General features: G+C 41.5%; 1 protein-coding gene across 4 annotated transcripts in view; it reads right to left on the reverse strand.

Moving 5' to 3' along the window:
- STAT3 (signal transducer and activator of transcription 3) overlaps window positions 1-26,006 on the reverse strand; it is a 600,544-nt gene that overhangs the window by 56,192 nt on the left and 518,346 nt on the right. For all 4 annotated transcript variants that reach the window (XM_053699116.1, XM_053699126.1, XM_053699099.1 and 1 more), the window contains exon 23: window positions 6,009-6,115. In XM_053699116.1, the coding sequence (XP_053555091.1) occupies window positions 6,009-6,115 (107 nt within the window). The remainder of the gene's footprint in view (window positions 1-6,008; window positions 6,116-26,006) is intronic.

Genomic DNA, 26,006 nt, shown 5'->3' on the forward strand with positions numbered 1-26,006 from the left:
GGCTAGAAGAGGCAAATGATAAATTTTATTCCTGGACTGACAAAAGAAATTAATACACCAAGCAGATTTCTTATTGCCTTTAGACTTTTTATCCTGTGGCAAAAAAGCACATTTACCAACAGTCACCAAGGCAATAATTAAATCCAACACTGGACCGACTGAAATCTTCCCCTGAAAAGGGATAGACAAATAGTCTGCATTTAGAAACCATGTCTAAAGACCAGGATTTTATCCACAAAGCTCTTCTAGGGCTTGATTATCTAAAGCTCTCCAATCAGGCAAGATTGTCTAAGAAGTCTTGTCAGTACAGATAGGTCCCTCAAAGAATTTTAGGAATGCAGATTTTAGCTTCAGAGCTGTTTCTCTCACTATGTAGAGCTCTGGGTGTGAAGTAGAGACACATTCAATAAAATCCAAGGTCTAAAAAAAAAAATCAAAGATTTTGAGTAATTTCTTTCCATGCTGGTGAGTTTTTGATAATTGGGACCCTAATCAGGACAGCCATTGTTGCATTTTTGTCACTAATGAAAATTTTGTGGAAGGTACAAAAGGAATGCCTGGCTTGTTCCACTCTTTCTAAATTACTTCAGAAATTGCCTTTGCAACCGGAAAAACTTCCAAGGACTTAGAAGGAGGTATAAATAAGAGGTCTAGTTGTTACACTGACTTTTCCTCTGACAATTCTGGTTCCTGAACACCTAGTGTTAGTAAAAAAAAAATGATTGTACATGTTCCATTCTGAAAATAAAAAAGATACACTCTCTGACTTTGGATCCAACAAGGGATCTTGACAATCAGACAAAATCTTCCCTTCAGAAGAGATATCAGAATCATCAAAATCTGTATCTTTAAATTGATCAACTGTCTTCTTGCTCTAATGGAAAGCATTGAAATATTACCCTCTGAGGGTAACCTTTTCCGCTTGCTTGGGGGGACACAGAAGCCAACACCTCAGAAATTGTAGAGCGTAAACTTTCCTTGAACCAGGCGAGAAATCAATCTGACCTCCATGAGAAGTAGGTATGGGAGTGAGGACAGTGCTCTTGAAGGGGAATGACAGAGTTACCTGTCTAGAAATAGCAATATGATCCATACATGCATTGCATAGTTGAGCTGAGGAAACACTAGAACAAATTTCAAAAGCACACATTTGAATTTAGGGAAAGGGGACAGCCTTAGTTTGTTCCATTTTGACATACAGTATAGAAAGAGCAAGAAATAAACAAAACACAAATTTAAAAACACAGACAAATGTTATAGTATACACATAATGAAAATAGGAACATTGTAAAAACCTCACCATGAAGGGTTAACTACAGTATAATGCGAGAACAGTGAAATACTAGGTATTCATTCAGTATTATATATGGATCACTTGCACACAAAGCACAGAAAAACTACTGCATAAGTGAAGAAGTCCTCCGATATAGATAACCCAATGCAGCTAAAAACCTTAAAAAAAGAGACAACATACCAATTTGTATTAAAGCACTACCTTACTGCCTTGTTGTCTCTTGATTTGGTTTTGGTCTAAAAAACATAAATTATGCTTACCTGATAATTTCCTTTTCTTTCGTTGGAAAGAATCCACAGCTGCATTCATTACTTTTGGGAAATAAGAACCTGGCCACGAGTAGGAGGCAAAGACACCCCAGCCAAAGGCTTACATACTCCTCCCACTTCCCTCATCCCCCAGTCATTCTGCCGAGGAACAAGGAACAGTAGAAGAAATATCAGGGTAAAAAAAAGGTGCCAGAAGAATAAAAAGATGCCCCACGTAGAAAAAGGGTGGGAAGCTGTGGAAGAAAAGGAAAGAAAAGGAAATTATCAGGTAAGCAAAATTTTTTTTCCTTCCTAACTGGAAAGAGAACACAGCTGCATTCATTACTTTTGGGAAAACAATACCCAAGCTAAAGAGGACACTGAATGCCAAAACGGGAGGGTACAATAGGCGGCCCATTCTGAGGGCACCAAGCCAGAAACCACTACAAAACAAAAACTCTGCTTCGTCCGAAGCCGAGAAAATTTTGGAAAGGAAAAGCCACAAGGTCACTGACCCGCAGATAGTCCAGAAGCCTAGCTACAGGTTGCAAAAATCGGACTAAACTGAGCCAACAGTCCTCCAGGAGACACCGTCGCCCAACAGGCGGTCGCTCACCGCTCACCCCTCACTAATGAGGGGAACACCAGCCTAAACCCCCCAAGGGATAAGGCAAGGAAGAACTGAAGGGGAACCGAAAGGTCACAACAAAATCCATAAAAGGAAAACCCCCAATAGCGAGCCCAGCTCACAAAGACCCAAATGGGTCCTGACAGACAAGGGGAGGCTATGCCCAGACCAAGCAGAAACCAGAGGTTTAGGACCGGGCCTCGAACAGAGAAAAACTTTCTCTCAACTTCGTGCAAAAGCACCAAAAGACAACTGAAGACAGAGTCTTCACCTCGTCAGAACTAAGAATACTATCGTATTCAGACAAAAAAAGAATGTGTAACAGACCCAGACATAAAAAACCTGAGTTAAGAACACGCAGCCATCATTAGGATGACCCAGAAGAATACTTGCTGAGAAGTAAAAAACGTCCTACAGGAGAACAGATTGCAAAAGGATAACTCCCAGACTGAGGGCACACTCTAGACAATCGAGCCGCTAGACCTACACACAGGGTTCCAAAAGGGGAAGCACATAACCTCAACGAGACCCACTGCACCCCCAAGAGAGAGAGAGAGGTTACACCCAGAACCTGAAGGTGAATGGTAACCTGGGACCCTCAGCTTGTAAACACAGGGGGCTAGCTACAATGCCAACCTAGATCCCGAAGAAGACAGCGCATCTCAGAACCCACTCCCAACCAGGCCCGCCCAAGCACCGGTAGGTCTTGAATACAGGGAAACAGAAGAACCCCAAAACCAGCTCAAAAACGAGCGGAAGAATGGCCACAGCCATCTAAACAGAGCATGGGTGCCAACCCGACTCCTTAGAAGCAGACGTCAAGGCCGTAGACCCAAAAGAATCTAACAAAAGGCCCACCATAGTCTCGACACGGAGCCAGCAAGACTCCAGATGGAACGTAACAACCCAGAGAAAAACATCCTCTCTGAAAAGTTAATTCTCAGTTCTAACCTCCTGAATCCATAAGAAGGAGATTAAGCCCACCACTGTAAGAAAAGGGATGGGGCCAAAAAACAGAGCACCTGCCCACAAGACACAAAGCAACAGGCTAAAGGAGAGATCAATCTCCAACTCTGATGAACTTGGAAGGAATCCCCCTAAGGAATTAGCTTGCCAACACACATCCAATGTGCAATAGCTACAGCAGAGACACTGCAAACCCATTCGCCTGCAGAGCAGTGATTCATAAGGTTACCACAGCAAGCTGACCAAGGGAAACCAACCATAAAGGTGTAAGTCAAGCCCAATGAGCATCAGCACTCAGTCAACCTGGCATACCGTCACCAGATCAATTAGTCCAAGTAAAAAGGACATAGCCCAAGTTCCCAGGAACTGGGGAAGCCCGAACCAGCCCTAGAGCCAAAAAGTCCAGCAACAACTCCACAAATGAAAACACTGAGAGAAGCCTCAGCAACTGGAAGCACCAAGGAGAAAACAGATCCGAGTCCCCAATTGTTTAAACAAACAATATCCGAGAACTTAACACCCCGTCTGACATAAAAAACCAGACCACAGGGAGAAATCAACACAATAACCAGATGAACCCAGATAACAAGATAACTCGCAAGTCCCGACCTAAGGAAGAGACCGCCCCTTGCCAAAGTCCAATGCTCCAAAGGAGCTAAGGCGTTAAAAAGTCGTACAACGACACTAGAGCCCATAGACTCTCAAACAGCCGCAGGACAACAAGCAAGGGGATACCCCGAGGTCAAAATCACTCGAGCAAAGGGTGGTCTCCGCATCACCTCCATACAAACAAAAGATCATAGAGAGAAAAGGACGCACAGCATTCCCAGCTCTGAGCCGAGCCCAAGGAGACCACACCCAGTGCCCCTAACAGGGAACAACCATATCCCGGAGGGGAAGCCAGGTCCCTGAAAGGAGACCTTACTCACATGGAGACAACAGAGAAAGACCAAAAGGTCTCATAAAAACAGCTAGACCGTACACAGTCAATGTGCAATAGCTGCAGCTGGTCACCTTCTGCAACCCATCTGCTGCAAGGAAGCTGAACTAGCCAATAAACTACTAGCTGCTGAGGACTAAGTCCAGAAGGACAATTCCCAGGGCCTCCAAAGAAAAAAGGCCAAACCGCCCAACTCGGTGACAAGAGGGCGCAAGCCCACCAACCCTCCACTACATGGGAAGGAGCTCTAGGGTCTGACAACCCCAGACACAAGAGAGAGAGAGAGACGCAATGGACTCCACTGAGCCACTGAGCCAGGCTATCAGGACTGAGACAATCCTTCCTGTCTCAGGGACCCACCGGTCCTCTAGAATGCTTAGTTGAACACAGAGGATAACATGAGCACTCGGCACCTCTACCGGACCAGCCAAGCAGAGTGATGCCATGTGTCCGAACAGCTACCAGACAGAACTGACCCCAAACAGGTCTGGTTCCTCCGCAGCTGGAGGTTGAGAGGCAGCAGACTCCGACCAAGAAAGAACCGCATCCTTGGATAACCCTATCAGTTAAATCCAAAATTTATTTGATGTACTCTGGGAAGGAGTGCAGTATGTAACCCTTAGCTTGGGCTTAGCAGGGTGAGGAAAAGCATTAAGGTCGCAGACAACGCCGTCAGCACTGCGCAGTAACGTATGGAGAAAAAAAAAAGGCCACCTCCAGATGGAGGATCCGCAATGCCAACGGGAAAACTGCATGTGTATAGAGATAATGTAGGGTACGCACCTCACCGGACGACAACTCCTCAGAGGTGGACGGCTCCGTGGTATCAAACATGTTTGATATTATCACATTATCAAGGCATATGGAACATAATTGAGGGAGAACTAGGGCCTCCTTACCATATAAACAGGAATTACTCCTTAGGAATAGAGGGAGCTCCCTCTAAAGTAACAGAATCCTCCATCGCAAGTGCAATAACCGGAGAACTAGAGAAATAAAACATCTTATTTTATTCAAAAAACGGCACCCTTATACCCCAAATGGCTGGGAGACTCACCACCTCCTATGACCCAGACAGTATAGAGATTTATGACTCCCCTCTGATAGTCCGGTCAGGAAAGAGGGAATGAATCACATAGTGCACAATGCAGGACTGACCCTGCTATGAGAAAAAGCGCACCAAGCTTGTAAGCTGCATGGGCTCTCAAAGTGAAAGTGAAACCTGTATATTCATAATAGCCTATGAGCCTAACATCTCACACACAAAGCAGCATAAAATCAAAAACATATAATATTATTATTCCCCCCTGTTCAATAATCCCCCTAAGGAGATATTAACCCTCGATTCTGTAAAGATAAAAGGTGCCACACTGTGACCCTGTCTTCTGTGTTAACAATATGTAATAAAAAATGAAACAATCTTACCAGAATCTACGCCGTGGAACAGGAACACGGCCCTTCAAGTGTGACAGGTTAGTAGCATCGCTCCTGACATGGACTTGAGAGAAGAAGCAGTCTGCGAAACTCGTCAACGCCGATTGCTGTAGGAGCTGTTAATATGAGTCGGGATGGTGTTGCAAAAGGAAGCTCCTTCTGCATCTCCAGACTCTAACGTTCACCCAGGCTCCTGGTGGCCAGGTTCTTATTTCCCAAAAGTAATGAATGCAGCTGTGGACTCTTTCCAATTAGGAAGAAAAGGAGACATGACTATAGTTGTTTGTCAAGGCAGCCTGGATCACAGTCCTTAACCCATCCCAGCCATGCACAGTCTTACAAAGCCTTGTACCCTCCTGCACTGATCACTTAAACACAGTGCCACAGAATGACAATCACAGTTGAATACTCAATCTCCTATACAGCCTTACACAACTCCTATCGCTGCAATTACAAACTTAATCTACCATATCTAATGGGAAAAGAAATGCAACTTACCAAACTGGTTTGCAGTGCTGTTTTCAGACCCTTCTCCTGGAAACTGCATTAGAGAGTCTAGGGTCCGAGGGGACATGGGTAAATCTATAGTGCTGCTACATGTTGTTCTGTAAATGAAGAATAGAAAAGCACATATGAAGCACTAGTTCATCAGACTCAAGACTGACTGTGAAATTAAATCCTAAACATACTTAGTTTTAGCATGTCATGCTCATATTAGTATGTTCAAGCACACTGCTAATAATGACTTGCATTTACTGACACACATTTTCCAATGTTTGCAAACATAGCAACAAATGATTGTCTTACAATACATTCTAAATTAAATCCATGAAGATTTGCACAATATGTGATGGCAGTTTATGTGAACCCAGAAATAAATGTTTTTACCTTGAATGTTGCAAATAAATGAGCCCCTTTCAATGCCATGTTTATCTCTGAATAACGAACCAAGCATTTTTATATTTGGGATCATTCAGTAGAAATGTTTACTTTGTAAAGTCCCAGGAGAGTGCCCTTCACTGTGACGTCACTGATGGAGTGACAGTGAAGGGCACTCTCCTGGGACGGATTGTCAGTTACACCGACAGATTGTTACTAGTTTCAACCCATCTTTATTGGAGACTTTGCATACAAAGTAATTTGTTAAAGCTTTACAATGTAGCCATGAGTGACAAAGAATCCTGCTGTGTATTTTTATGTTTTTTTTAAAAAAACTTTTAAGAAATAGAAATTTATATAGAAGCATCTCTAAAGTTGCCTTTTGTTGTGGCTTTGTCTGATAGCCTATATCAGAGAGCAGAGAAAATGGTGCTGCTAAAATAGCAATTTTGTAGCTAGCCTAGAAGAATTGTACTTCTGAAAGTTGTTCTTTTAACACTGCACTACCAGGAGCTAGCTGCAAATAAATGCCTCTTGTATGCCTCTTGTCCTTGGCTCACAGAATTTGTTTAGTTTGCTCCCAGTAGTGCATTGCTGCTTCAACAAAAGGATAGCAATAGAATTAAGCAATTTTGTTAACACTGTAGAAGTATATTGGACATTTTTTTTAAATGTTATGCTCCATCTGAATCATAAAACAAACATTTTGGGGTTTGTGTCCCTTTAAAGGGATAGAAAGGCCAAAAAAGAAATGTGCATAGGTGCTTTTCAATTTAAAATATAACCGTTTTTTCTAATATACTTTAATTAGCAAAAGTGCTTCTAGTAAACATTATTACTGTTTTTCTGCGGCATACACACATATCCTGGGAAGGCCCTTGTACTAGTATTCAAACACCACACCTTCTCAGAGTCAGCAATGGCTTGCTCTCTGTGCAGGCATGGTGTTTGAATACTAGTGCATGGGCCTTCACAGGATATGCGAGTATGCTGCAGAAAAAAGAAAATTTATGCTTACCTGATAAATTTATTTCTTATTTGACACAATGAGTCCACGGATCTTTTTAATTACTATAGCGAATACCCCTCCTGCCCTGCAGGGAGGTGGCAAAGAGCACCACAGCAAAGCTGTTAAATATCACCTCCCTTCCCTCCCAACCCAGTCATTCGACCGAAGTAAAGGAGAGAAAGGAAGTAACAAGGTGCAGAGGTGTCTGAAGTTTATAATAACTAGGGGTGTGCATCTTCACTGGTCTCACAATTAGATTACGATTATCCTGTCAACGATTCGATTCTGCAATGCTTTACTGCCCATTATTTTCATGAACTTGTTCTATTCCATATTTTATATATATACTGTATATATATATATATATATAAATATATATATATATATATATAAAAATATGTGAGTGTGTGTGTGTGAGTGCGTATATAGGTGTGTATATAGGTGATATATAATCTTTGATATTGGGTTACTTTAGAAACGTTTACTGACAGTTGAAACAAAAAACATAATTTATGTAAGAACTTACCTGATAAATTCATTTCTTTCATATTAGCAAGAGTCCATGAGCTAGTGACGTATGGGATATACATTCCTACCAGGAGGGGCAAAGTTTCCCAAACCTTAAAATGCCTATAAATACACCCCTCACCACACCCACAAATCAGTTTAACGAATAGCCAAGAAGTGGGGTGATAAGAAAAAAGTGCGAAAGCATAAAAAATAAGGAATTGGAATAATTATGCTTTATACAAAAAAAATCATAACCACCACAAAAAAGGGTGGGCCTCATGGACTCTTGCTAATATGAAAGAAATGAATTTATCAGGTAAGTTCTTACATAAATTATGTTTTCTTTCATGTAATTAGCAAGAGTCCATGAGCTAGTGACGTATGGGATAATGACTACCCAAGATGTGGATCTTTCCACGCAAGAGTCACTAGAGAGGGAGGGATAAAATAAAGACAGCCAATTCCTGCTGAAAATAATCCACACCCAAAATAAAGTTTAAAGAAAACATAAGCAGAAGATTCAAACTGAAACCGCTGCCTGAAGTACTTTTCTACCAAAAACTGCTTCAGAAGAAGAAAACACATCAAAATGGTAGAATTTAGTAAAAGTATGCAAAGAGGAACCAAATTGCTGCTTTGCAAATCTGAACAACCGAAGCTTCATTCCTAAACGCCCAGGAAGTAAAAACTGACCTAGTAGAATGAGCTGTAATCCTTTGAGGCGGAGTTTTACCCGACTCGACATAGGCATGATGAATTAAAGATTTCAACCAAGATGCCAAAGAAATGGCAGAAGCTTTCTGGCCTTTTCTAGAACCAGAAAAGATGAAAAATAGACTAGAAGTCTTTCGGAAAGACTTAGTAGCTTCAACATAATATTTCAAAGCTCTAACAACATCCAAAGAATGCAATGATTTCTCCTTAGAATTCTTAGGATTAGGACATAATGAAGGAACCACAATTTCTCTACTAATGTTGTTAGAATACACAACCTTAGGTAAAAATTCAAAAGAAGTTCGCAACACCGCCTTATCCTGATGAAAAATCAGAAAAGGAGACTCACAAGAAAGAGCAGATAATTCAGAGACTCTTCTGGCAGAAGAGATGGCCAAAAGAAACAAAACTTTCCAAGAAAAAAGTTTAATGTCCAAAGAATGCATGGGTTCAAAAGGAGGAGCTAGAAGAGCCCCCAGAACCAAATTCAAACTCCAAGGAGGAGAAATTGACTGAATGACAGGTTTTATACGAACCAAGTCTTGTACAAAACAATGAATATCAGGAAGATTAGCAATCTTTCTGTGAAAAAGAACAGAAAGGGCAGAGATTTGTCCTGTCAAGGAACTTGCGGACAAACCTTTATCTAAACCATCCTGAAGAAACTGTAAAAATTCTCGGAATTCTAAAAGAATGCCAGGAAAAATGATGAGAAGACACCAAGAAATATAAGTCTTCCAGACTCTATAATATATCTCTCTAGATACAGATTTACGAGCCTGTAACATAGTATTAATCACAGAGTCAGAGAAACCTCTTTGACCAAGAATCAAGCGTTCAATCTCCATACCCTTAAATTTAAAGATTTGAGATCCTGATGGAAAAAAGGACCTTGCAACAGAAGGTCTGGTCTTAACGGAAGAGCCCACGGATGGCAAGAGGCCATCCGAAAAAGATCCGTCCATGCTGGAGCTACCAGCAGAACAAACGAGCATTCCTTCAGAATCTTGGAGATTACTCTTGGAAGAAGAACTAGAGGCGGAGAGATATAGGCAGGATGATACTTCCAAGGAAGTGATAATGCATTCACTGCCTCCGCCTGAGGATCCCGAGATCTGAACAGATACCTGGGAAGTTTCTTGTTTAGATGAGAAGCCATCAGATCTATTTCTGGAAGTTCCCACATTTGAACAATCTGAAGAAATACCTCTGGGTGAAGAGACCATTCGCCCGGATACAACGTTTGACGACTGAGATAATCCGCTTCCCAATTGTCTATACCTGGGAAATGAACCGCAGAGATTAGACAGGAGCTGGATTCCGCCCAAACCAGAATTCGAGATACTTCTTTCATAGCCAGAGGACTGTGAGTCCCTCCTTGATGATTGATGTATGCCACAGTTGTGACATTGTCTGTCTGAAAACAAATGAACGACTCTCTCTTCAGAAGAGGCCAAGACTGAAGAGCTCTGAAAATTGCACGGAGTTCCAAAATATTGATCGGTAATCTCCCCTCCTGAGATTCCCAAACCCCTTGTGCCGTCAGAGACCCCCACACAGCTCCCCAACCTGTAAGACTTGCATCTGTTGAAATTACAGTCCAGGTCGGAAGAACAAAAGAAGCCCCCTGAACTAAACGATGGTGATCTGTCAACCACGTCAGAGAGTGTCGTACAATCGGTTTAAAAGATATTAATTGAGATATCTTTGTGTAATCCCTGCACCATTGGTTCAGCATACAGAGCTGAAGAGGTCGCATGTGAAAATGAGCAAAGGAGATCGCGTCCGATGCAGCAGTCATAAGACCTAAAATTTCCATGCATAAGGCTACCAAAGGGAATGATTGTGACTGAAGGTTTTGACAAGCTGATATCAATGTTAGACTTCTCTTGTCTGACAAAGACAGAGTCATAGACACTGAATCTATCTGGAAACCTAAAAAGGTTACCCTTGTCTGAGGAATCAATGAACTTTTTGGTAAATTGATCCTCCAACCATGATCTTGAAGAAACAACACAAGTCGATTCGTATGAGATTCTGCTAAATGTGACTGAGCAAGTACCAAGATATCGTCCAAATAAGGAAATACCAATACCCTGTTCTCTGACTACAGACAGAAGGGCACCGAGAACCTTTGTAAAAATTCTTGGAGCTGATGCTAGGCCAAACGGTAGAGCCACAAAACTGGTAATGCTTGTCTAGAAAAGAGAATCTCAGAAACTAAAAGTGATCTGGATGAATCGGAATATGCAGATATGCATCCTGTAAATCTATTGTAGACATATAATGCCCTTGCTGAACAAAAGGCAGGATAGTACTTACAGTTACCATCTTGAATGTTGGTATCCTTACATAACGATTCAATATTGATAGATCCGGAACTGGTCTGAAGGAATTGACCTTCTTTGGTACAATGAAGAGATAGAATAAAACCCCAGCCCCTGTTCCAGAACTGGAACTGGCATAATTACTCCAGCCAACTCTAGATCTGAAACACATTTCAGAAATGCTTGAGCCTTTGCTGGGTTTACTGGGACACGGGAAAGAAAAAAAATCTCTTTGCAGGAGGCCTTAACTTGAAGCCAATTCTGTACCCTTCTGAAACAATGTTCTGAAACCAGAGATTGTGAACGGAATTGATCCAAATTTCTTTGAAAAAAACGTAAACTGCCCCATACCAGCTGAGCTGGAATGAGGGCCGCACCTTCATGGGGACTTAGGAGCTGGCTGTGGGTTTCTATAAGGCTTGGATATATTCCAAAGTGAAGATGGTTTCCAAACTGATACCGCTCCTGAGGATGAAGGATCAGGCTTTTGTTCCTTGTTGTGATGAAAGGAACGAAAACGATTATTAGACCTAAATTTACCTTAGATTTTTTATCCTGTGGTAAAAAAGTTCCCTTCCTTCCAGTAACAGTTGAGATAAAAGAATCCAACTGAGAACCGAATAATTTATTACCCTGGAAAGAAAGGGATAGCAAAGTTGACTTAGAAGACATATCAGCATTCCAAGTTTTAATCCATAAAGCTCTTCTAGCTAAAATAGTTAGACATATACCTGACATAAACTCTAATGATATCAAAGATGGCATCACAAATAAAATAATTAGCATGTTATAGAAGAATAAAAATGCTATGAGAATTATGATCTGTTACTTGTTGCGCTAAAGCTTCTAACCAAAAAGTTGAAGCTGCAGCAACATCCGCTAAAAATATAGCAGGAGTAGAGACAGCCCCATTAACCTTAGGGATTTTGTCCCAAACTCTAATCTGTCAGATGGCACAGGATATAATTGCTTAAAACGTTTTAAAAGGAGTAAATGAATTACCCAAATTATTCCATTCCCTGGAAATTACTTCAGAAATAGCATCAGGGACAGGAAACACTTCTGGAATAACTACAGGAGATTTAAAAACCTTATTTAAACGTTTAGTTTTAGTATCAAGAGGACCAGAATCTCTATTTCTAATGCAATTAATACTTCTTTAAATAAAGAACGAATAAATTCCATCTTGAACAAATACAAAGATTTATCAGCATCAACCTCTGAGACAGAAACCTCTGAACCAGAAGAACCATTATCAGTATCAGAATGATGATGTTCATTTAAAAATTCATCTGAAAAAAGAGAAGTTTTAAAAGACTTTTATGTATACTAGAAGGAGAAATAACAGACATAGCCTTCTTAATGGATTTAGAAACAAAATCTCTTATGTTATCAGGAACACTCTGAGTATTAGATGTTGACGGAACAGCAACAGGTAATGTAACAGTACTAAAGGAAATTTTATCTGCATTAACAAGTTTGTCATAACATTTAATACAAACAACAGCTGAAGGAACAGATACCAAAAGTGATACACTTAGCTTTGGTAGCTCCAGCACCGGGCAGCGATTTTCCTGAAGTATCTTCTGACTCAGTTGCAACGTGGAACATCTTGCAATATGTAATAGAAAAAACAACATATAAAGCAAAATTGATCAAATTCCATAAATGACAGTTTCAGGAATGGGAAAAAAATGCCAGTGAACAAGCTTCTAGCAACCAGAAGCAATAAATAATGAGACTTAAATAATGTGGAGACAAAAGTGACGCCCATATTTTTTTAGCGCCAAATAAGACGCCCACATTATTTGGCGCCTAAATGCTTTTGGCGCCAAAAATGACGCCACATCCGGAACGCCAACACTTTTGACGCAAAAGAACGTAAAAAATGACGCAACTTCCGGCGACACGTATGACGCCGGAAACAGAAAAAAAATTTTGCGCCAAAAAAGTCAGCGCCAAGAATGACGCAATAAAATGAAGCATTTTCAGCCCCCGCGAGCCTAACAGCCCACAGGGAAAAAGTCAAATTTTTTAAGGTAAGAAAAAATGATTGATTCAAATGCATTATCCCAAATATGAAACTGACTGTCTGAAAATAAGGAATGTTGAACATCCTGAGTCAAGGCAAATAAATGTTTGAATACATATATTTAGAACTTTATAAAAAAAAGTGCCCAACCATAGCTTAGAGTGTCACAGAAAATAAGACTTACTTACCCCAGGACACTCATCTACATGTTGTAGAAAGCCAAACCAGTACTGAAACGAAAATCAGCAGAGTTAATGGTATATATATATATAAGAGTATATCGTCGATCTGAAAAGGGAGGTAAGAGATGAATCTCTACGACCGATAACAGAGAACCTATGAAATAGACCCCGTAGAAGGAGATCATTGCATTCAAATAGGCAATACTCTCCTCACATCCCTCTGACATTCACTGCACGCTGAGAGGAAAACCGGACTCCAACCTGCTGCGGAGCGCATATCAACGTAGAATCTAGCACAAACTTACTTCACCACCTCCATAGGAGGCAAAGTTTGTAAAACTGATTTGTGGGTGTGGTGAGGGGTGTATTTATAGGCATTTTAAGGTTTGGGAAACTTTGCCCCTCCTGGTAGGAATGTATATCCCATACGTCACTAGCTCATGGACTCTTGCTAATTACATGAAAGAAAATATATTTTCTCTCTATAGTTTGATCTATCCATCTTTCTATTTACAATGTCCAGAACAATTTCCAGCTGTAAATACTAATACTAAATAGGTTAAAATATTGTAAACGTTTATAGTTCAGCTCCCCATTTCCCATAGTAATTATTCCCTTTAATTCCTCTTATGGACCCAGGATTAATAGAGATTTAATGCTCACAATAAAGTTACTCTCTCTGGCTGCAGGAACTAGGTCTGATGCAAGTAAAGTTAAGTGCAGCACTGAATCCTCCTGTCACTGTACTGTAAATATACTTTAACCCACTGGCTGCCAGATGGGCTCATTACTGTCACTCATTTGAGAGATGTCACAATAATGACACAAAGTAATCAGATGTAACTTTAGGACAACTCTACAATACACATATTATGGACTTACCTTTGCTGTTTGAACCATCTGCTTCTTCCGTTTCTACGGTCCTTTTGCCCCACAACAAGAGGATGAGGGCAGCTATCCACAGCAGCCCAGTGAGAGCCAGTGCCAGTTTGAGAGCCATCCTTCTCATGGTCAGGGGCATCAGTGGGGCATGGCGCCAGCCCAGCAGCGGGCAGAAGGTCCCGGTGCAGCGTCAGCTTGTTCTGTGCTGCTGCGCATGGGGAGTCACTGCAGCGGGCACCTGAGAGCAAATGAGCCGCCTCTGTCACCTAACAGCCTGTGACCCCAGCGAAGGCACCGAACCTGTCCAGCACTATTAGCATCCAGCTGCAAAGCGAACGCTCAGTGTAGGAAGGTTTAGCGCCCCCTGCTGTCTGCTGGAGCCCAGTGCACAGAACAGTCCAGGCTCGATCTACAGTGCGCACCGGGCACAGATGAGCACAACGGGAGCAGCTCTTCTGCGGGACAGGCGATCTGAATACAGCTGGGCTGGGGAGCTCCTATGCTCAGTACTCACAGCAGGATGGATCTGCCCGGATGCAGGCTTGGAGCACTGAGCTGGGCACTGCCCGGGTACACAGAGATGGGCACTGCCAGGTAGAATAAGCTGGGTACTGGTGGCTGAGAAAGTTCCCCTGTCATTCAGCACGAAAATACGGATCTGTTTGCGGGATATTCCAGTCAGTAGGGAGATGGCACTGATGGAGTTGTACGGCTGGTCTGGTTGTCCAGGGTCCTGTGTGATCAGCGCTGAGCTTGCAGGATACACACACAGCCGGGGTGACCCACAGACAGATGTGTGTGATACTCAGCTGGCTAGGTCATGTGACTTCACTGACCCCTGAATCGATTCAGGTCTGCACTGCATCGATGCAGCATCGTTAACGGCTGCATAGCGATGCATCACTGAATCGATTCTTTTCAGCAGCCCTAATAATAACCAACAACCTGTCTTACAAAAACAGGTCGGGCCGTGGACTCATTGTGTCAAAAAATAAATAAATTTATCAGGTAAGCATAAATTTTCTTTTTTAATGACACAAGGAGTCCACGGATCATCTTAATTATTATTGGGAATCAATACCCAAGCTAGAGTACACAGATGATACGGGAGGGACAAGACAGGGAACCTAAACGGAAGGCACCACTGCTTGAAGAACCTTTCTCCGAAAAGCAGCCTCAGCCGAGGCAAAAGTGTCAAATTTGTAGAATTTTAAAAAAGTGTGAAGAGAGGACCAAGTTGCAGCCTTGCAAATCTGTTCCACAGAAGCTTGAATGCCCATGAGGAAGCAACAGCCCTCGTGGAATGAGCCGTAACTCTCTCTGGAGGCTGCTGTCCAGCAGTCTCATATGCAAAACGAGGAAATACAAAGGGTGTGGTACACTCCTCTGTGCACCAACACCCTTAGCACAATAATGGTAGATACACCAAAAACGAATAATAACAAACTATATATCATAAGATACCAAACAATGTCCAATGTGGATGGTAAAGAGAAAAGTCCCAAAGCAGATAATTTCAAGAACAGCAAGGCAGCACTCAGTCATAGGATGGTCTTCCTGGAAAATTGGTAACTGAAAAAAGAGAGAAAACAGAGGCGCCAAACATGGCCTAGTACAGCCACAGCCAAAGACTTCAATTGTAGCAGGCACAAATGGATACTCACAAAAGGAGCACACCCTCTGGTGCTGATGGTACAGACTGGAGCCTCACAGTGGTCCAGCTCACTGGCGAGATAAGATAGTCAGACAGGATCCTTAGAAGGAGTAGAGTCAGGGTTCCTAGATGGACACAGAGTATACAAACATAGCCCAGTAGCGTTTGATACAGGACAGGTATAAGGTAAGCAATAACACTTACAAGATCCAGAGCACCTGCAGGTGCACTCACAGCAAGCTGGGACCTATCAGTCGCCCAGTAGACTTATTCCTCCAGGCAAAGACAGGAAATATCTCCAAACGCCAATAGCCACAGGGCCAGCACAATTGCAAAGGAAATGCACCCAAAGGATATAGCAAGTGTATAAAGATAAAAAACTTTTATTAAAAAGCGACGCGTTTCTCAGCTATCTCAGAGCTGTTTCATCAGGCTAAAATATATGTAACACATTAAAAACACTTGCAATATAACAGACAATGCTCAGTGGACAAACAATCTGATAGGTCAAACAATTTAGATAATTAATTACTAGCAGCTGTATGCAACAGCAACAACAGACAGTTCAATATATAGTGTGTACATAATAAACATAAATTAATAAACCTGTCTAGTTGGTGTCATTTGACAAAAAAACAAAATTTATGCTTACCTGATAAATTCATTTCTCCTGTAGTGTGGTCAGTCCACGGGTCATCATTACTTCTGGGATATTATCTCCTCCCCTACAGGAAGGCAAGAGGATTCACCCAGCAGAGCTGCTATATAGCTCCTCCCCTCTACGTCACCTCCAGTCATTCGACCAAAGGACCAACGAGAAAGGAGAAGCCCAAGGGTGTAGAGGTGACTGGAGTATAATCCAAAAAAATTTTAGCCTGCCATAAAAAACAGGGCGGGCCGTGGACTGACCACACTACAGGAGAAATGAATTTATCAGGTAAGCATAAATTTTGTTTTCTCCTGTTAAGTGTGGTCAGTCCACGGGTCATCATTACTTCTGGGATACCAATACCAAAGCAAAAGTACACGGATGACGGGAGGGACAGGCAGGATCTTTATACGGAGGGAACCACTGCCTGAAGAACCTTTCTCCCAAAAACAGCCTCCGAAGAAGCAAAAGTGTCAAATTTGTAAAATTTGGAAAAAGTATGAAGAGAAGACCAAGTTGCAGCCTTGCAAATCTGTTCAACAGAAGCCTCATTCTTAAAGGCCCAAGTGGAAGCCACAGCTCTAGTAGAATGAGCTGTAATTCTTTCAGGAGGCTGCTGTCCAGCAGTCTCATAGGCTAATCGTATTATGCTACGAAGCCAAAAAGAGAGAGAGGTAGCCGAAGCTTTTTGACCTCTCCTCTGACCAGAATAAACGACAAACAGGGAAGACGTTTGACGAAAATCCTTAGTTACCTGTAGATAAAATTTCAGGGCACGGACTACATCTAGATTGTGTAGCAGACGTTCCTTCTTCGAGGAAGGATTAGGACACAAAGATGGAACAACGATCTCTTGATTGATATTCCTGTTAGTGACCACCTTAGGTAGGAACCCAGGTTTAGTACGCAGAACTACCTTGTCAGAATGAAAAATCAGATAAGGAGAATCACAATCTAAGGCAGATAACTCAGAGACTCTTCGAGCCGAGGAAATAGCCATTAAAAACAGAACTTTCCAAGATAACAACTTGATATCAATGGAATGAAGGGGTTCAAACGGAACACCCTGTAAAACATTAAGAACAAAGTTCAAACTCCATGGCGGAGCAACAGTTTTAAACACAGGCTTGATCCTAGCTAAAGCCTGACAAAAAGCTTGAACGTCCGGAACTTCTGACAGACGTTTGTGTAAAAGAATGGACAGAGCTGAAATCTGTCCCTTTAAAGAACTAGCGGATAACCCCTTTTCTAAACCTTCTTGTAGAAAAGACAATATCCTTGGAATCCTAACCTTACTCCATGAGTAACTCTTGGATTCGCACCAATATAAGTATTTACGCCATATTTTATGGTAAATCCTTCTGGTAACAGGCTTCCTAGCCTGTATTAAGGTATCAATAACTGGCTCAGAAAACCCACGTTTTGATAAAATCAAGCGTTCAATTTCCAAGCAGTCAGCTTCAGAGAAGTTAGATTTTGATGTTTGAATGGACCCTGGATCAGAAGGTCCTGTTTCAGAGGTAGAGACCAAGGCGGACAGGATGACATGTCCACTAGATCTGCATACCAAGTCCTGCGTGGCCATGCAGGTGCTATTAGAATCACTGATGCTCTCTCCTGTTTGATTCTGGCAATCAATCGAGGAAGCATCGGGAAGGGTGGAAACACATAAGCCATTCCGAAGGTCCAAGGTGCTGTTAAAGCATCTATCAAAACCGCTCCCGGATCCCTGGATCTGGACCCGTAGCGAGGAAGCTTGGCGTTCTGACGAGACGCCATGAGATCTATCTCTGGTTTGCCCCAACGTCGAAGTATCTGGGCAAAGACCTCCGGATGAAGTTCCCACTCCCCCGGATGAAAAGTCTGACGACTTAAGAAATCCGCCTCCCAGTTCTCCACTCCCGGGATGTGGATTGCAGACAGGTGGCAAGAGTGAGACTCTGCCCAGCGAATTATCTTTGATACTTCCATCATTGCTAGGGAGCTTCTTGTCCCTCCCTGATGGTTGATGTAAGCTACAGTCGTGATGTTGTCCGACTGAAACCTGATGAACCCCCGAGTTGTTAACTGGGGCCAAGCCAGAAGGGCATTGAGAACTGCTCTCAATTCCAGAATGTTTATTGGAAGGAGACTCTCCTCCTGATTCCATAGTCCCTGAGCCTTCAGAGAATTCCAGACAGCGCCCCAACCTAGTAGGCTGGCGTCTGTTGTTACAATTGTCCAGTCCGGCCTGCTGAATGGCATCCCCCTGGACAGGTGTGGCCGATAAAGCCACCATAGAAGAGAATTTCTGGTCTCTTGATTCAGATTCAGAGTGGGGGACAAATCTGAGTAATCCCCATTCCACTGACTTAGCATGCACAATTGCAGCGGTCTGAGATGTAGGCGTGCAAAAGGTACTATGTCCATTGCCGCTACCATTAAGCCGATCACCTCCATGCATTGAGCTACTGACGGGTGTTGAATGGAATGAAGGACACGGCATGCATTTTGAAGCTTTGTTAACCTGTCTTCTGTCAGGTAAATCTTCATTTCTACAGAATCTATCAGAGTCCCCAAGAAGGGAACTCTTGTGAGTGGAAAGAGAGAACTCTTCTTTTCGTTCACCTTCCATCCATGCGACCTTAGAAATGCCAGTACTAACTCTGTATGAGACTTGGCAGTTTGAAAGCTTGAAGCTTGTATCAGAATGTCGTCTAGGTACGGAGCTACCGAAATTCCTTGCGGTCTTAGTACCGCCAGAAGAGTACCCAGAACCTTTGTGAAGATTCTTGGAGCCGTAGCCAATCCGAATGGAAGAGCTACAAACTGGTAATGCCTGTCTAGAAAGGCAAACCTTAGATACCGGTAATGATTTCTGTGAATCGGTATGTGAAGGTAAGCATCCTTTAAATCCACTGTGGTCATGTACTGACCCTCTTGGATCATGGGCAAAATTGTTCGAATAGTTTCCATCTTGAACGATGGAACTCTTAGGAATTTGTTTAGCATCTTTAAATCCAAGATTGGCCTGAAAGTTCCCTCTTTTTTGGGAACTACAAACAGATTTGAGTAAAACCCTTGTCCTTGTTCCGACCGCGGAACTGGATGGATCACTCCCATTAACAAAAGATCTTGTACGCAGCGTAGGAACGCTTCTTTCTTTATTTGGTTTGTTGACAACCTTGACAGATGAAATCTCCCTCTTGGGGGAGAGGATTTGAAGTCCAGAAGGTATCCCTGAGATATGATCTCTAACGCCCAGGGATCCTGAACATCTCTTGCCCAAGCCTGGGCGAAGAGAGAAAGTCTGCCCCCTACTAGATCCGGTCCCGGATCGGGGGCCCTCGACTCATGCTGTCTTAGGGGCAGCAGCAGGTTTCCTGGCCTGCTTGCCCTTGTTCCAGGACTGGTTAGGCTTCCAGCCTTGTCTGTAGCGAGCAACAGCTCCTTCCTGTTTTGGTGCGGAGGAAGTTGATGCTGTTCCTGCTTTGAAATTACGAAATGAACGAAAATTAGACTGTCTAGCCCTAGGTTTGGCTTTGTCCTGAGGCAGGGCATGGCCTTTACCTCCTGTAATGTCAGCGATAATCTCTTTCAACCCGGGCCCGAATAAGGTTTGCCCTTTGAAAGGTATATTAAGCAATTTAGATTTAGAAGTAACATCAGCTGACCAGGATTTTAGCCACAGTGCTCTGCGTGCCTGAATGGCAAATCCGGAATTCTTAGCCGTAAGTTTAGTTAAATGTACTACGGCATCTGAAATAAATGAGTTAGCTAACTTAAGGGCTTTAAGTTTGTGTGTAATCTCATCTAGTGTAGATGATTGAAGTGTCTCTTCCAGAGACTCAAACCAAAATGCTGCTGCAGCCGTGACAGGCGCAATACATGCAAGGGGTTGCAATATAAAACCTTGTTGAACAAACATTTTCTTAAGGTAACCCTCTAATTTTTTATCCATTGGATCTGAAAAAGCACAGCTATCCTCCACCGGGATAGTGGTATGCTTAGCTAAAGTAGAAACTGCTCCCTCCACCTTAGGGACCGTTTGCCATAAGTCCCGTGTGGTGGCGTCTATTGGAAAAAATTGTCTAAATATCGGAGGAGGTGAGAACGGCACACCGGGCCTATCCCACTCCTTAGTAACAATTTCAGTAAGTCTCTTAGGTATAGGAAAAACATCAGTACTCGCCGGTACCGCAAAATATTTATCCAACCTACACATTTTCTCTGGTATTGCAACTGTGTTACAATCATTCAGAGCCGCTAACACCTCCCCTAGTAATACACAGAGGTTTTCCAGCTTAAATTTAAAATTTGAAATATCTGAATCCAGTCTGTTTGGATCAGAACCGTCATCCACAGAATGAAGTTCTCCGTCCTCATGTTCTGCCACCTGTGACGCAGTGTCTGACATGGCCCTAATATTATCAGCGCACTCTGTTCTCACCCCAGAGTGATCACGCTTGCCTCTAAGTTCTGGTAATTTAGCCAAAACTTCAGTCATAACAGTAGCCATATCCTGTAATGTGATTTGAAATGGCCGCCCAGATGTACTCGGCGCTACAATATCACGCACCTCCCGAGCGGGAGATGCAGGTACTGACACGTGAGGCGAGTTAGTCGGCATAACTCTCCCCTCGTTGTTAGGTGAAATATGTTCAGTTTGTACAGATTGACTTTTATTTAAAGTAACATCAATACAATTAGTACATAAATTTCTATTGGGCTCCACTTTGGCATTAGCACATATAGCACATGTATCTTCCTCTGAATCAGACATGTTTAACACACTAGCAATAAACTAGCAATTTGGAAATGCTTTTCAAGTAATTTACAATAATATGAAAACGAACTGTGCCTATAAGAAGCACAGAAAAAATTATGACAGTTGAAATAAATAAATTATAGCATCAAATCTTTGTAAAAAATACACCATTTTAGCAAAGGATTGTTCCCATTAGCAAAGGATAACTAACCCTGAAAGCAGAAAAAATACACAAATAAACGTTTTTTATCACAGTCAACTACAATCTTCACAGCTCTGCTATGAATGATTACCTCCCTCAAAACAAGCTTTGGAGATCCCTGAGTTCTGTAGAGATGAACCGAATCATGCAGGAAGAAAATGAACTTCTGACTGAGTTTTTTGATGTGTAGTAAAAGCGCCAAAAATGGCCCCTCCCCCTCACACATAACAGTGAGAGAGATCAGAAAACTGCTTTAATTTAAACAAAACTATTGCCAAGTGGAAAAAATAGTGCCCAAAACATTTTTTCACCCAGTACCTCAGAGAAATAAACGATTTTACATGCCAGCAAAAAAACGTTTAACCTCAATAAATTAACTGTTATTTAAAACCTATTGCAAGTCCCTGCAAATTAGGTTAAGTCTATGCATACAGTATAAATCCAGTGAAGTACCATTCCCCAGAATACTGAAGTGTGAAATATACATACATGACAGCCTGATACCAGCTACATCTACTGCATTTAAGGCTGAGTTTACATTATAACGGTATGGCAGGATTTTCTCATCAATTCCATGTCAGAAAATAATAAACTGCTACATACCTCTTTGCAGATTAATCTGCCCGCTGTCCCCTGATCTGAAGTTTACCTCTCCTCAGATGGCCGAGAAACAGCAATATGATCTTAACTACTCTGGCTAAAATCATAGAAAAACTCAGGTAGATTCTTCTTCAAATTCTACCAGAGAATAAATAACACACTCCGGTGCTATAATAAAATAACCAACTTTTGATTGAAGGTAATAAACTAATTAAAATCACCACAGTCCTCTCACACATCCTATCTATTCGTTGGGTGCAAGAGAATGACTGGAGGTGACGTAGAGGGGAGGAGCTATATAGCAGCTCTGCTGGGTGAATCCTCTTGCACTTCCTGTAGGGGAGGAGATAATATCCCAGAAGTAATGATGACCCGTGGACTGACCACACTTAACAGGAGAAAATATATATATAAATATATAAAAAGTATTATTGGATACATGTTGACATATGAATATAAATTGTAACATATGGGTATCATAAAAAGACAACCAACAAATTAAAAATCACATGTTCTGTGTGCAAATCCTATAGCACATGAATGTTACCTTAGGATGAGACGTGCAAATTAACAGCATAATGTGAATCCAAAACAAATCATCATATGGTTCTAACCTTATTCGATTGAGAGGATAAGCCAGGTGTAGCCACACTATAATAAGAATCCACATAGACTAGTTGATTAGTGCCTGTGGAGTTAGAATGTGGCCCATATAATTCGCTTGTAATTCACGATCGGTAGTTAATAAATGTCAGTGTGGCATCTCTTATCACATCTTACATTAATAATGTGGCGATCCTGAAGGACTAATATATGATAGCAAATGATGAGATACCTTGTCACAATGTAACTAAGTCTAACAAACATAGTTGGATGTTAAGAGCCCTCCTCCTACTATGGTCCGTGTGTATAGAGGCAGGTATCCGGGGACCAATCGATGGAGAGAATCGTTGCTATCGTCAGTAGACCCGCCCATCCTGGGCGCATCTACTAAGTACTCGGGGAGATTCATTGAGCATTACATCTTTAGAAGTCAATGTCTCAGGCTATACTACAATGTGGCCCTATAAAAAATTGCTAGTGCATCGGCCCTATATCAAGCTAATAGCTCTAAGCTCAGTGTGTTTTGTTTACATGACGTTCGGTCATGGGCCAATGAAAAAGGAAATAGGAGTCTAGTGGGTTGGGCTTATCTGTATGTGTCAGACTCCTCAGTTATAAACGGTGTTTGAACGGGAATTATGAGTGTGTATAAATAATAAAATTTAGTATATCCCTGTGTGTCATAAATAGACAATTCATGGTAATCGTTGTGATGGTACCATCTCAGGATTGTGGATGGTGTATATTCGATGGTACAATGTGTGTACTATATAAGAATACTAGTGAACCCAGTGAATAGTTGTTAATGGTCCCTCAAACTATTAGATAATAAAATCAAATATAGAGATATGAATAAAAAATGTAGTGGGGACGCATAATAGTGTCATAATAAACGTGAATGCGAGACTAAAAATAGGTGTGTGCAGAGTGAATTCACTAGCCGTGTAGTGATGACTAGACATGGGAAGTGCCTGTTAGTGCAGGGAGACATTGGTGAGGAGGGGGTCAGTGGCAATGTTCACATGATAAATGATATTGATCTCTAGTGTAGTTTAGAGAGAATATTGTGAAATGCTAAATAAATATATAAAATATATATATTTCTAATCTGGTGATCCTATATATGCAAACTGGAGAGTCCAGCAATCTAACCAAGTACTATGAAGATAACAGTCATATAGTGTCATAAGAATATTAGTAAGTGTGTAAGTGATGTTAAGTGACCCAGGGGATAAGCTTAGAAGTGTGAACTAGCTGTGTGTGTGAAATGGGATAATTGTGATTGTGGACTGAAAAGAGATAAAAAAGATAAAAAAGAACCAGATCCGAAAACTTGGTTGTGGAAAAAGAAAAAAAGTGAAGATTAAATGTTAGATTCAATGTATCTAACCTAATGGGAACATTTGATATATAATATTGATAAAATGTGACCTACTCTCGTAAGTACTAAATTTTAATCATTGTCTCTGCTGGAATATAAAGGTGAGGGTAGATGATATCTTACAGATATATGATGTTAAATAAATAATGAAGATATAGTAAACTATGGTAATATAATAAAACCATTGAAATAAAAGTGTGGTTAATTAAATACCATCTACCAATAACTAATCTAATATATAGTAAATTCATCTCTCAACAAAGGAAAGGACCCAAGGTTTAATGTATTAAAAAGAAGCCATGTCCAAATTTTCATTCAGCCCATCGGGGTGTAACAAGTTTTTTAATCCAATAGGATTCTCTCCTCCTGAGAGTTGTAAAAGCATCCTTATTAGATCTGGGGATCATTTCAATAGGTACTATCCTCATTGTATTTTTCTGTGTCTTGGAATGATTAAAACAGTGTCTGGAGACACTGTGGGATTTGGATAATTTTTTAATATTATAAGAATGTTCACCCCATCTTTTTTGATCTTACGGCAAGTGCGGCCAACGTATTGGACCCCACATTTGCAACTCATAAGATAAATTACAAATGAGGTTTCGCATGTCATATGATTTTTAATCATAAAGGCTTCACCTGTGATGGAAGATGTAAAAGAGGAAGCTCTATGGGATATAAAGCTGCACATGCCACAGCGTTTCCTGAAACATTTTGATGCCATGTTCTTCTGATTCCTAATGCCCATAGGGTTAGGTGAAGATATATTCTTATTAGATAATTTATCTTTAACAATTTTGCTCGGGGCTAGGGCCATTTTCAAAGTTGGTGCTCTCCTGTAGACCACTTTGGGTTTGTCGCCCAAAATCTGTTTGAGAGTTGGATCATTGGTAAGAATAGACCAATGTTTGCTGAGGATTTTGTTAACTGCAAGATAATTGGAGTTGAATCTAGTAATAAATAAAGGAGGATTTGATTCTTTAAACCTACCTTGATCTTTAGAATTCTTCTTAAAGTAGCTGGACCTATCCTAGTTTCTAACTCTATTGATCTCCCGGGCAATAAGATCAGGCGGGTACCAGCTCATATGCAAAACGTATGATACTCTTCAGCCAAAAAGAAAGAAGTAGCCGTAGCTTTCTGTCCCTTACGTTTTCCTGAGAAAACCGCAAACAAAGCAGAAGACGGACGAAAATCATTAGTCGCCTGCAGATAAAACTTTAAGGCACGAACCACGTCCAAATTGTGCAGAAGCCGTTCCTTCTGAGAGGTAGGATTAGGACACAAGGAAGGAACAACAATCTCCTGATTAATGTTCCGTTCAGAAACAATCTTAGGAAGAAATCCTAATTTAGTACGTAAAACTACCTTATCTGAATGAAAAATAAGGTAAGGGGACTCATACTGCAATGCCGAGAGCTCTGACACTCTGCGAGCAGAAGAAATAGCAACAAGAAATAAAACTTTCCAAGATAACAACTTAATATCTAAGGAATGCATAGGCTCAAACGGAACCCCTTGAAGAACTTTGAGAACCAGATTAAGACTCCATGAAGGAGTAACTGGCTTAAAAACAGGCCTGATCCTAACCAAGGCCTGAAAAAAAGATTGCACATCTGGAACATCTGCCAGAGGTTTGTGTAACAAAATAGATAAGGCAGAAATTTGACCCTTTAGGGAACTTGTCGATAATCCTTTCTCCAAACCCTCTTGGAGAAAAGACAGAATTCTAGGAATCCTAACTCTACTCCAAGAGTAGCCCTTGGATTCACACCAATAGAGATATTTACGCCATATCTTATGGTAAATCCTTCTAGTTACAGGTTTACAAGCCTTAATCACGGTCTCTATGACCGATTCTGAAAAGCCCGGCTTGCATAAAATTAAGCGTTCAATCTCTAAACAGTCAGCTGCATAGAAACTAGATTTGAGTGATGGAAGGGTCCTTGAATTAGAAGGTCCTTCCTCAACGGAAGTCTCCAAGGTGGCAGAGATGACATGTCCACCAGAGCTGCATACCAAAACCTGCAAGGCCAAGCTGGTGCAATGAGGATCACCGATGCCCTCTCCTGCTTGATTCGAGCAATGACCCGAGGAAGAAGAGCAAACGGAGGAAATAGGTATG

Source organism: Bombina bombina, chromosome 1 (genome assembly GCF_027579735.1).
Source record: "Bombina bombina isolate aBomBom1 chromosome 1, aBomBom1.pri, whole genome shotgun sequence".
In the NCBI taxonomy this organism is placed as follows: Eukaryota; Metazoa; Chordata; class Amphibia; order Anura; family Bombinatoridae; genus Bombina; species Bombina bombina.